Source organism: Corvus brachyrhynchos, unplaced genomic scaffold (assembly GCF_000691975.1).
Source record: "Corvus brachyrhynchos isolate BGI_N302 unplaced genomic scaffold, ASM69197v1 scaffold94, whole genome shotgun sequence".
In the NCBI taxonomy this organism is placed as follows: Eukaryota; Metazoa; Chordata; class Aves; order Passeriformes; family Corvidae; genus Corvus; species Corvus brachyrhynchos.
Window position 1 is genome coordinate 5,075,969 of NW_008238330.1, and position 14,099 is coordinate 5,090,067.

The window sequence follows — 14,099 nt, forward strand, 5'->3', positions numbered from 1 at the left end:
TGAAGAGACTGTGAAGTACTGGATCTGAGACATCAGGATTATTTAGTGTTTGAACTGCTTCCTGAGGAACTTGCACAGACTTCTGCAAAGATGGAGGTGCTCAGACAGAAGAGCACTGAACAGAAGATGAACGGAGGGAGTCCTTACTAGTAAAGCTTTCCAGAGTGAGACAGATTCCCAAAGCTAAATTTGACAGCTATTTTGAAAAAAAGCATTTTTCACTAATTGCTTTTGAGAGAAGAAATTCTGGAAAGGCTACACCTTTCTATGGTCAGATAATAATGAGCCAGTATTATTACAGATTAGAAACCCCACGCTGAAGTAAAACTCCATTAGAGCAGCAATTCTACTTTAGATGTATCTTTGCCAGTATTTCTAGAGCTGAAATTTAGAAATAAAAAGGCTAACATCTTCGACAATCTATTTAATCTCTTCAACAATCCATTTAATCTTTCTGAGAGAAAAATTTTTGGTTTGCAATGAAAGCATCTCCAGAATTCTTACAATGAATATTTGCTTTTAAGTTGAAACCTCTTATGAAGTCTTTTAATACTGTCTTGACTTTCTTTGTACCCTTCTAGGTTGAATTTATTGCACTTTTGCTAGATTATAAGCACTGGGGCATTCTTCCTGTGCAGCATATAACATGGACAGGCATTTTGCTTAAGAACAGCACTCCTGTAGTAAGTCGGCTGGAACACAGATCAAGCCACAGTTAGCACTGTGACTTAAAAAACCCAAAAATTATTCATAAACAGGATTAAAGTGCTTCATAAACATCTTCTCCATGTACTGAAACAAGGAATTCTGGCACAAAAGTATGTGCAGCTACCTCTAGAGATTCAGGTAGTACTGTAAGGATGCTACACAGTCAGTACCAGAGGGCAAGTTGTTCTCCTGTCCTGTGAAAAATCTGAGATGTACAGGGTTTCTTTTGCTGCATCAAGGTAAGAGAACAGAAACATTTCATGTAACAGGGAAAGAAAAAGAATGGAATCTAGAGAAGGTGTTTTTACTTAAACCAGAAACCAGTCTGGTTTAAACCTCTTACAGTGGCTTTCTGCGATATGAGAGATGGTACTCTGCCTTACTCCGACTGAATATAAGCAATCACCCGAAGTGACTCGCAGACTGCCACATCCCAGGTGTCTAAGTTACTGGATACTTAGGAGGGATTGCCTATGCCATTATATAACCAAATGACTAAAATGTACCCTAAACATAAATTTTGGAGGGCTTTCTCTTTGTTGCGAATCTGTGGTTTTTTAATCCAGAAATTTTAATATTGACTTAGAATAAAAATAAAAAAATCTTCTAATCAACTGTGGTAAAAATCTTTGTCAAAAAATCAGTATTTTCAAAGTAAAGAAGGATTCAGAAACTTTGGTCACAATGCTTAAATCAATTCCTCACTGAGGCTGAGCCATTTGATATGAAACCCAAGAAAAATGAAGTGATGATTGGAAGTGTATTTCAGGACAATATCCATCCTTAGCAAACTGTATGTTCTGCACCTGCAAAAATAAGCTAAATAGATTATGTCCCACCTAGAACATCTGACTGCTATGGCCCATCCAAACATTTGACCAAAACAGACACATTCATCTGGCACCTCTAAATTGAGTCTCTGCAATTCACTACACCCAAGTGTAAAATGACAGAAGTAAGGCAGATACAGCACAATACACTACGCTGCATCCTCCATGGATTAGGTCAGCAGAATTCTGTCTTCTCTATGGCTGGTCTTCTTACTGCCCAGCTATCCAAATCCACCTCTGTGGCCACTCTAAAAGCTCAAGTTTTATTGCCTGAGACTTAGCTGTCTTTCTAAGTGTAAGAATGGCAATGACAGTTTACTCCAAAGGATCATGATTATTTACTACTATCATGTGAAAACCAGGAGAAAAAGTAGTTTGTAGAACGGAATTGTTAGGTGGCTCAAATTTCTGATCTACCATCCCTCCTGCTATCTGACCATCTTTAGGGATGCTGAAAATCCCTTCTCTGATTTTTTTGTCACAGTGAATGCTGTTCCTCAGTATTCCTAGAACAAAAGCAATGAGATAATAATTTATCAAAGAACAAAAGCTTAAGATTTCAAGAACTGGAGTAGCCCTTTAGGATTATCAATTATTCTGTTAGACTGGGTGCACTGAAGATGGGATTTAGGCAAAATACTCAATAGCATGGATATTAAATAGATACTTCTGTGATCTGTGGGCAATAACTTCACTGTCTGAATCCTGAAGTTGTAGCTACCACATATAAAGGAAGTAGAGGGTAGATTTCACTTTCTTCTGGAAAACAAGCTTACCTTCTCTTAAACAGTTACATACATTACTGTTGCAAATATTCATTCTGAATACTCTTAATTTTGCTTCAAACTAACAGGTGTTCTTCTAGGGAGGCAACTTTTACCAACGTCTTGATTTCAGAATTCTCTCTCAAAATTATTTTCAGAATGCCTTCCCATCAAGTGTTTAATACTTCTTAATTCCTTCTAGTGCATTTAGGGAATAATCTTGAACTTAGCCCCAACTCAGCCTAGTAGGAGTCCATGTCTCATTCCAAATCTATGCTCTCAGCTTTGAAATGTGCTTGATATGCCTTTACCAGCTATACTACTGTATGGAAAAAGGAACATCTCAACCATCAAATTCACCTTCCTGGGGAGGAAAACCAAGTGAAATAAAACCAATCTCAATTTGTTCCAAGGATTCATTTAAACAACAAACTGATTTTTACTACCTCATTTGCTGTCTTCAATAAATGACAGCAGTCCCTTTTTAACACAGCTCTACGAAGCAACAGTGGTCAACGTATCAACTGTCCTCAAAAGCTTAAAAATGTAAGTTTTACTGTATTGTAGACAAAAAAGGCATATTCATGTGACTTTAGGTTCAACATCACTTGGGAAAAGTCATATTCTTGTGCAGTATCAAACTGTGTAAAAATATTTCGTGCAGGACAGAGCAGAAGATGCCAGTTATCATATGCTTGTTATTTCCCCATTCACATCACTTATAAATCTTCTTATGATTTGATGCATTTATTCTAAAATCAGCACTCTTTAGAACTGCAAATGTACTACAGAATACATTTTTACTTTTCAGATATGCTGGCAGGTTTATGGACTACAAAGTCGTATATAAAAACGTGTGTAATTATAAAGCTACACACTGCTTTCAGAGAAGTGAAGTGTACCACAGAAAGAGCCGATTTTTAATATAGTAACTCAAGTTCATATTAATATTAGAGTAATTTAAAATAACTCAAGGCCTATCAGGCTGGACACAGGAAAAAAATATATATGAACTAGGAAAAAAAGTATGGGAAATCACAAACATAAAATTAGAAAAGACTTGATAGAGTGAGTTTGCATAACCAGCTTGATGTTAGGCAGCCACATTTTTGTTGCTCATTTTTACTGTACTGTGTTTTTATTAGATCTCTCTTGCAGCAAACATTTTCATACTAGTGTCATTTTTAAAACTGAGCATCTGCATGCTTAAAGTTTCCCGCAAAGGTTAGTAGCAGCATACAATGCATTCAAATAAAAATTATTGATAACACTGTAAGAGTTTCATATGGGGTTAAGAATAAAGACAGTAATTCAGACAAAAACCTTTGAGCTCCAAAAAGAGCGAAGCTGGTCCTGCAGTGCTGGCTTGACTGTCTGAAAGTTTACAAAAACAAAATCCACTAATTGAAAACCTTTTTTTTTCTTTGTTTTTACACAAAACAAAAATAACAATCCAAATTCAAAAATTAAGACAAGCAAATTTCTATTAATGAAGACTTCTGCTTGCAAAGCAAGTCTAAAAAGTCTTACCTTCAGGCTAGGTGTTTGGGTCTGGTCAACAGTAAATCTCATTAAAATACTGAACTGGAGATCATTTGGAAAAGATTCCCTGTAAACAAACAAAATAATGTTATGTTACATTGAATTTTCTTGTACCAACTGTTGAGAGGCACGAAATAAGCCCTCGCTCTTTTCAGTAAAGCTGAAATTGCTACCAGTTGCTACTGTACCTGACCTTTCAGAAACATTTGCCTAGCATGTTAAGGATAAGATTTAAGGAATTCCTGCCATGAAACAATTATAGCTAGAATAGATAATGCAAGTAATGCGGAATGACACAATAATGATATGCTAGAATTTCGATTCTAAATCAGGCTATTAGTGAACTCTGGGTAGAAGGAAGGGAAGACAGAAAGCAAATTAATTATTACCATAACTCTTTAAAAAGTTATGCTGACACAGAGACGAATGTTCCAGTGAAACTTTTACAACAAAATAAAGAAGTTCAAACACAATTTCTACATCACTGAACACAAGGTGAGACAACAAACATACATGGCTCAAATGCATATTTCAGAATCAGATAAGTAGTACCATACTAATGTTCAGCACAGAGGACTCAAACCCTTTCAATTAAGAGTCATTTTATGAAACCAAAATGCTGAAGCAACAGGGTTTACTAAAGTTTCAAGATCTGTTATGAGCTGTGCATTTTTCTGGACAACAAACAGCACATCAAAAAAAGAAAAACAGCAAAAAACCTGGATACAGTTAACAACTATATTGTTACTTTTTACAGCTCATTACCTTGTGACATCAAGTGCCTTCTGAACTTTTGCTTGTACAGACCCAAGCAAGTCAGCACCCATTTTTTTCAACAACTGTGTCAGCAGTACAAACAGCCAGTCCTGCAGGTCTTCTTTATGGACCTGGATGAAGTCGACCAGTGTCTCCAAAAACATACTGAACACCTAAAAGGCAGAAGAAGATGGAAAGAGGGTAGGATGGGGCAAAAGAGGAAGCGACACTGACATATGCCGAACTTACAAACGAAGAAAGCAGTAAGGGAATCAGAGGCAGAGAAAGGCAGTGCTGTGCAGCCAAGCAGGAAAAAAAGAAAGAAAAAAAAGGAAAAGAAAGAAATCTGCCTTGCTTTTTCATTGAATTTTGATATAAGAGTACATTGGAAATGTTAGCCGACTTCTGTAGAAGTTTGACAATTAGGTATTCCATGCAGTTTCGTCAAGAAAAGGAATGCTTACTGTGATGGCTGGCGCAACCTCAATTTTTCCAGTAAAACTTAAATTTTTACCCTTTCAAGCTCTATCATTAAGTTGATTTGACGTATTCCTCAAAGACTACAAAACTGCTTTCTCTTGAAAACCAAAAAAGCTGCTACAATTCTTAAGCAAAATATTAATTGTAAATATCTGCATGAATAAATACTGCAAAATCATGAGAGCTGGCCAATTCCTTTACATAAAATACTTGTGGAACAGAACAAGCTTCTTCTACTATTGCAGGTATCCCAACACAAAATTATTCACGATAGTAGGGAAAAAAGCCACAATACATTTCAGACTGGCAGGTGTTTAAAACACAGAAGTACTTTCATTTTTTTGGAAAACACAATATCCATTGTCTTCTTTTCAACAAATAATGTTGAAAAGACTGCATTCGGTAAGAAAAAAAAACCAATCCCAAAAGAACCAAAACAATGTAGTTTTTATCGGACTCACACCAGGAAGAAGGGCTTTTTGGAGGGAAGGTGTCAAGGAGGGTGTGACAAATAGACAAAAATTGCTGTTTAAACAGCTCTTTTAATAGAACTCATTAATTTAAAGTTTTTTCCAGACCTAAGAGTGAAATTAGGATGGATATGCTCTATACTTGTGTGGCCCATGGGCTTCCTGTTTCCCTTGCAAGAAAAATGGGTGTTTGGGCTGAAAATGCTTCCTTCACAACTGACACACGGTCCAGCACAGGACTGGGTACAGAAGTATTGCTGTGATGCAAAGAAGGTTGGGCAGATATTGCCTCCTGAGTATTTATGACATGGGTGCAAGGTTAGGAGTGGCTGATGCAGAGCAAGGATTGGAACCCCACATCCTCCTGCAGCTGACCTGGTTTGTCATTAGGCCAAATTCTGCTTTTGTGAGAGTGGATGATCCCAAACTGTGATCACACCTCACACGGCTGCAGACTCTAGGCCATGGAAGAAGACTTTCTTCCATAGCACTGATGCAAGTATGGAGGAGTTGGTGTATGCTGCTGCACACCTTCACTGAGGAAGTGATCACTTTTCATGTTGATAATCAAGTCAGGGAAAGCAAATTAACACCACAAAGCAGAAAAAAATCCATACAAGTATCTCGTAAAGAAGTGCCTCCAAATTTACACTAGAAATAAAAAACTCAGATTCATTTTATCAAGAAAGGTTGGACCAGAGGATCCTTGAGGTTCCCTTCTAAGCAGGTATTTCATTATTCTTTCAGGATCTACTCGAGACTTGGGAAAATTTTTTAACAGACATCTTAAATACTGAAAATCTGTGTTAGAAACAAAACAATACAATTCTCTATTCAATGTAAAGCCCATCAAGATTAGCAACTTTAATTAACTTCCCTTTTGGGGCAAATTACATTAAAAATTGGGGGAAAAAATTGCCAAATTATGTGCTGTGTAGATCTGTATTCAAGTCTGAGGTTTCAAAATTACCCTGCCAGTAGTGGGACAAGATTTTTAATGCTCAGGACTGGAAACATCTCCTGTCTCAGGCTAAACTGAAACAATACATCATTCTGTGGATTCACAAGCAGTAGTCACAGTTATAAGACAGAGGCAAAACCAAACCAGTATGTACTTTCTGTACTGTAATATGAAGTCTTTGGCTTTCACAGCTCTAAAGTAAGGAGAAAATATACTTAGGCAAATGAACAAACAAAAAATTCTGGTGCTATAATGTTGGTGGTTGGGGGGGGGGGGGGGGTGTCTCACAAAATCCTTCAAACTGAACTACGCAGCTCAGCAGAATTTAAACCTGTACCTGCTTCTCTGACTTTGCAGACACTGACACACATGGCTTTTCCATTAAAACATGTAGGCTGAACAAAGTGGTTACAAGCTCTTACTTGATGGAGTAATATGGACTTCTTATGACACTTCAAAGACATAAAGTGGCTTAAACTGAAATCATTATAAAGTGAATTATGATTCACTATGGCAAAAATACTCTAAAGACTCTGTGCTGACATTTTAGCTGTTAAAAGTACATGTAACTGAGGACTCAGCTTTGTTTTCAAGCTTGCTTTGATTTTAGATTTACCACAGAGAATGTCTACAGAAAACTCAAACAAGCTCAGTAGTTTTGTTGGGTTTAAAAAAAAATACTAAACATGTAATTTTGTCTCAGCATGAAGAATTTAAGAAGGCTGAAAGAGCATTTAAGGTAAAGGATGAATTTGGAATGGAAAATGGAACTCAACCACCTATATGTTGAACAATGTATGTGGATACTGCAAAAATTGCAGTTTCAGTTTTTATGACACAAACTAAAATTCTGAAACCAGCCATCTAAAGTTGAAGTTTTTAACAATTTGACAGTGGAAAAAAATAAACAGATATGAAAATAATTATAAGTCATCTACCTCTAAAGTGAATTATTTCAGATGTGCCAACCACCACAATATAAAGCAGGAATCCATAACCAAACAATGTCAGTTAATTAGTAGATAAAGCACATCTCGGAACTTTACCACACAGTTTACTAATTGTTTATAGCATTTTATGATTGCAAAAGGCTTGACACTGCATGAACTCTTTGGGGAAGAAAAATAGAGAAAAAGGGTTAATTGCACATTCATGCAAGTAAGGTTAGGCTTCCAACAAATATTGAACCAACTTACTCTCTAAAGAGAGTTCCAACACAGGGGACAGCATGCAAAACGAAACAAAAACAGAACAAAACAAAACAAAACAACAAAAAAGGGAAAAAGATAAAAACACACAAATTAGTGGCCATCGATACAAAGTTCCTGTATGGAATATAAACCAAAATAAAACAAAAAAGGTATTTCGAAACTTTTATGACAAATTTAGTAATTTTATTGGGATACTCAGTGTATTTTTAAAATAAGCACTTGGCATGTCCTTTTTGGTATGTCATTCTCCCATTTCTTCCTCCAAATATTATTGTTCTCTTATTCTGTGTAACTTCCTGCATCCAGATACCATGTTAAAGTAAACATTAAAAAAAAACCACAAAAGTGATGCCAGAATAATTCCTACAGACACTTGAGTAGAGTCTAAGATGAGATTTATGTAGACATATGTCATTTAAAAAAAATAATGAATTCTTAATACTTAAAGGGTTCTCCTGATAACATATTGATGACTATTAATAGTTTTGCAACACCAAAAAGCAGGCAAGGCTTCAGTGACTGGAACAGCTGTACCACATGTTACAACACACGCCAAATTTTTAAACTTGAAGCTCCATTGTTCCATATCACAGTGGCCAGTAAACAGAACAATCAGCCCGAACAACTCAATGTAACATTCTTAAAGGCTTATTTAAGAGGTAAAATGCTCTTCTGACACATACAACTAAAGTTTGGAACATTTGCATTATCCTTTCCTGGCTCCCATGCGACACAAAAATCTCCAAAGTGGCTCTGACATATATGCTGCACCACTAACACAGAACAAGCACAATTAAACCAACCTGCTATTCAGAATTTTGTCATTACTTTACTTAAAAAGTAAATATTCCAGCAGTATTTCAACATTTAATGTTCTTTCCTCTACTTTGACTTTTTATGCAATGTTTTCTTCTTTTTAACTGCTTGGTTTAGTCTTTTCTTCTGGATTTCTGCAGTGTGTGATCAACTTTAATACCATGTTGCTGTCTGCAATGCAAGTTACTTCCAAAATACATGGTGTCAGAGATAGGAGCTAAGTCACTTCTTCCAACAGGAAAAATAAAGAGGACAGATGAACACTAAGTTAACTTGTCAAGACTTCTAATCACTCTGAATTTAATTTTCAATTGCAGCAACAAGGAAGACTTAAAAACACGTAAAATGTATTGCATAAGCAAAGTAGTTTTTCAGGATTCTTCTGGGAGAAGTCAATACTTCTGAAATAACAGCCTGCTCTGAATTTATCTGAGTTATAGTTTTATCAATTCCGAAATATGGACACGAAGTGGGATATGTTATACTCAATATAAAAGATACTATTTCTTCCAAACAAGCCTATAATTAAATACAATACGAAGCTGCATTTTTTTTTTTACATTATCACATTTATTAGGCTACTTACTTACCTGCATTCCTTCTGCTATGAGAAATTGCGACATTTAATCAAGCTGTACTAGTAAACCACCTCCCACAAACACTGTAAAAATACTATCATGTAAAGCAACTCACTTAAAAGGATTTTAATGGCCTTAGAAAACAGAAAGCATTATTTTCCTTGTTATATCAGCCACACTGAGTCTTTACCTAAGTAAAACTGAATAAAACATCACATCTTCTTTTATACCAAAGTACAGTCTCCTGATGGAATATTAAAAAATGATGTAAAAATTATTCACCAGTCTGAACTGCCAGACCTATCTATGACATTCATGGAAGACATCATCAGCTATGATAATACAAAATATCCTGGAAAACAAATAAGTACACATTTGGCATAGTTTATCCGATTACGTATGATTTAGTCAGACAACTTCCTCTGCAACTTAAATTACTGCAGAGACTTTTCTTTCTAATTGAGAGAAAATCTATACTTGTCTTGAAGTGGCCTCTGTAAACAACGACTTCTTAAAAACACAAATTTTGAGTACGAACTGCTGGACTACTTCAGTGCATTTTATATGACATTAATCTTAATTTTATTTCAATGATGCTGCAGAAAAATGGGAAAAATTATCTTGTTCGAAACTCCAAATTAAAGGAGTTGAAATCTGATACCATTAACTGCTTTTGCTTGTGAAATTTTACATGTGCAAATATCACTGACATAATTTACCATAACTGCCTTTCTATTAATTTATGTTTTCAGACATTTACTGAAAATAAGAAAAACCTAAACGTACCTTACTGTGAGGATCAGCAAACATTCTTGTGAAGATCTCACACAATCTTTTCAACTCAACACGACTGCCAAAGTGAAAACAATACATCAGTCAACTCCCTTGCTAGCTCTGCTAGAACACTAATGCATAGCAATCAGTGAAATCAAGAGTAAATATTGACTCAAATAATCTAGCAAATAAAGTAGTGGAAACCATTTTGTTTAAGACATGGGTAAAAATGTAATAGCTTTTGTCTAAAAGGAGACTTTAAAACCTAGAAATGTCTCTTTAAACTGTCTCATACATTATACCATACTTTTGTAACAGAGCAGGTAACGAAAAAGGTGTTCCTAGTAATGAGTAGTAAACCATTTCTTCTGAATAAATACCCCAAAATTACAGTAATAATAACAAAAAAAGGCCTTCTATTGATAGCAAATGGAAGCATCTTATGAACCTTCTGTATTGCAAGAATTCTCAATTTTGGATTCACTACATACACTAGTATAGAAATATACACTAGTTGCCAGAAGTGAGAAAAGCTTCCTTATTCCTTCCCCCATCTTACTTTCAAAGACACACCCTGCTTTCCCTCTCCCTCCACCCCTCAACAACTTTGAAGCAAAATGCCTTCCTTATTAAGATGTCATCCTACCTTAGAGTTCTCTGGTTCTTCAGTAAGTTCTGCAGGCCTAGAAGGCCTTCTTTCCTCTCTGACCAGTTGGTGCTGGCACAGCATCTTCTGTCTGCCTCATGTATGTCGGTATGCTCCCATTCCTGGAGCTGTAGGACCTTTCTGAACAGGCACTTGATGCATCACTGTTGGCATCATCATCTGAGTACATCCCATATGATTCGTATCTTCTTCGCACGGGCTTCTTCTATTGTACAGAGACACCGAAGATCAGCACTGATTCTCAGAGAGAGAACGTAACATGCCCATAATGGGTCGAAAGACCAACAGTTTAAATAACTGGTGTGACCCCTACTCCCTGCAGTGACAAATGGCTCCAACCATTCAGCAGGTCAAACCAAGTTAATGAAAGTATTTTAAAGTATGGCTTACACAGTACTCCAAATATAAACCCAAAACAAATGCAGAGAAGACATACATTTGATGAAATATTTAACTTAAAGGTTTTCTTGCAAGAACCCATAAAATTGCATAACAGGGTGACAAAAGACTGTTGCAAGTTAGTTATTTCACTTCATAGCTTTATATACATTACAGAATATAAGAATCGAAGCTCTAAATGTATTTTGACATTTTAACTCATTTTATATCAAACATGTTAATAGCAAAATATTAAACTATTGAAGAAGAAAAATAGTTTCTATACCTTAGTCCGTATGTCTCCTAAGAGCTGTTAGCAGTAAATTATTGAAAAGAAACAGAAATTGAGAACAGGAAGGTAAGGCATAGCAGCACTGTGAGTAGTAAACTCCCTGCCACTGGATAACATACAGTCTTACTGTAAATTTTGTTCTTAGCTCTCTGTGTCTGATCAGCACATCACACATTGTCAAGAAGTACTTTGCTAAGCTTTCATTTCAGGGAAATATTACATATCATGGGCAGGTTGGTCACAAAGACTTCTCTGTCAAAATCTTTGTGTCTTTTGCAGTGATATTTGAGCATGAAGACTTAACACATGCAGTCAATTGTTATCTAAGTACAAAACCTTGAGCTGCACTATTTAACTTTAATATCTAAATTTTGTCATTGCAACAATTGCAGTCAATGTTCTACAAAAAAACTGATTACATAATGCAATATCCCAAATACCCTAAAAACAAAAACAAGCAAACAAAACAAAACACAACATAACCAAATGTCAGAGGGGTAAAAAAAGCTATTTAACCTAAAATGACGAAAACCACACACCTCTGCAGAATAGCTCTTGCCATTCAAATTTTGGACTTGAAGTTAGCATTTAAAAATTCAGTTTTGTTACATACTTAAAGAAGCAGTAGTATAAGTGATCATTTTCCCCTTAATTACCACTGCCATTTGCACAGGGTTCTCATTTTAACCACAGATTAACTTAAAGGATATCACAATACTGATCATAAACTAATCAATACAACAAGCAGTAAGCAGGCTTATGGTCAACAGAATGAGCACACATACATGTGTAAGAGAATAACTGAAGGGAAAAATCACAGAGACATTAAGTGTTTTGGAAAAGAGACACCATAAGGAAAAAAAAAAGATTCTTCAATAAATGAATCTGAAATGCCAAGGATTGTACTAAAGTAAAAGACATAAAATATGTAAAGATTCCCATTATTGCTGCATTTTATGCAGCAATATTCAAAACAGATCTTAGGCAGAAGACTGACACCTCTTTGGCTTAAGCACCACTAAAATCGGTCGAGTACTTCTTATAAAATAAAAAATAGTAACACAATCTGGAATATTTTCATTTTTTTATTTATACTACATGTCAGGACTCTACATTCTACCTTTTAAAAATACCATTATGAGTGTGACTCTTCCGTCTACGATAAAACAACAAGGGTGTTTAAAACCAGATTTTCATCTAAATGGAGCCTTTTGCACAGGACAACCTGTACCACTCAGAGCATGGCAAGGAATCAGGCATGCAAGTACTACAATAATAAAATGCTGCAGTTCTTGATCCTTTTTTATAATGTCAGACTCTAGTTAAAGTATACAAACTGATTTTCCTCTAACATTTCTAGAAGCATCATGATATTTTGGATCCAGGTAATGCAAGCTAGTTTCTGTGAAGAAACTTTATTGCTTCAACATAGCGGGACACATTCAAGCCTCAAGAGCAGTCATTGGAAACATGACCTTCTCCTCAACTTCTATTCTTACTACACACTTTGCCCTGCTAAATTTGAATAAGCTAGGAGTCTGATAAAGTACTAAAGATACTCTTTGTGAAGCACTCTGTGTGAAGACTACAGCACAGGCTTTCCAGTTATAGCCAGAAAATTTCTATGTTCCATGGACTGTTTTTTCTATTGTTCCCTATTCCAAAATCCAGACTGACTTCCAGTTTATAAACCAGCATTCACCACCAATGCTGAAAACTTTTTCAAGTTTGTAATAACAGACAGGGGAAAATGCACTCAACTTCACCACGACCACTTTGGCAAGATTTCACAGATATTCCGATCTCTATGCCAGTCAAGGCACACAAATTTTAAACTAATATGACAAGAAAAAAGTATTAGCCAAGAAATCAATAGTCATACTAAGAATATGACAGAGTTCTTCAGATTTTGAAATTTTTTTCCTCTCTATTCAGTTATATGTCTGTAATTATCTTTTTAGAGTCTAATTTGTATTTTTTTACTAACTTTCAAAATAACAGTTTTTCTTAAACCAGAGAAATAACCATTTCTTTAAAGCATTCTGGTAACTAGAAAACAGGTACTTACAAGTATTTAATGACATGCAAATAAGTATACAATAATTGATAAAAATGTATCTGATTCATGACATCAGTATTTTAAATTAACTGAGGATTTCAGCTTGCTGATGTAAATGTCAGAGTAGCAAAATACATGATGTGTTCAGTTTGGCTAACTGGAACAGGAAGGTAGAGGAGCCAAAGCCACCCTTTTAAAGAACTGTATAGCTTAAGAAAGAGAAGGGCATAACTAGTTTTAACTTAGTGTAACATTTTGAAAAAAAACCCCTATACTTACGAGATGCTACCTGCTGGGTTGGTTTTGGCTGGGGTAGAGTTAATGTTCACAGTGGCTGGTGTGGGGCTGTGTTTTGGATTTGTGCTGAACACAGGGTTGATAACACACAGAGGTTTTGTTATTGCTGAGCAGAGCTCACACAGAGCCAGGGCCTTTTCTGCTTTTCCTACTGCCATGCTGGCCAGGAAGTTCAGGGTGTGTGGGAGGCTGGGAGGAGACACAGCCAGGACAGGTGACCCAAACTGACCAAAGGGACATTCCACACCACCTGACATCATGCTGAGTGCATAAAGTGGGGGGAAGAAGGAGGAATGGGAGGATATTTGGAGTGATGGTGTTTGTCTTCCCAAGTCACCGTTGTGTGTGATGGGGCCCTGCTCTCCTGGGGATGGATGAACACCTGCCTGCCCACGGGAAGCACTGCATCAATTCCTTGTTTTGCTCTGCCTCTGTGGATGGATTTTGCTTTCCATATTAAACTGTCTTTATCTCAATCCACAAGTTTTCTGGCTTTTACCCTCCCGATTCTCTCCC

The 14,099-nt window shown here is 36.1% G+C and overlaps 1 protein-coding gene across 1 annotated transcript in view; it reads right to left on the reverse strand.

The window, feature by feature from the left end:
• The window catches only part of CLASP2 (cytoplasmic linker associated protein 2), a 146,126-nt gene that overhangs the window by 21,029 nt on the left and 110,998 nt on the right, over positions 1 to 14,099 (reverse strand). The window contains 7 exon segments of the mRNA XM_017734661.1: positions 3,833 to 3,911; positions 4,610 to 4,773; positions 7,708 to 7,710; positions 9,903 to 9,966; positions 10,537 to 10,618; positions 10,621 to 10,762; positions 11,222 to 11,245. Coding sequence (XP_017590150.1) covers positions 3,833 to 3,911; positions 4,610 to 4,773; positions 7,708 to 7,710; positions 9,903 to 9,966; positions 10,537 to 10,618; positions 10,621 to 10,762; positions 11,222 to 11,245 — 558 coding nt within the window.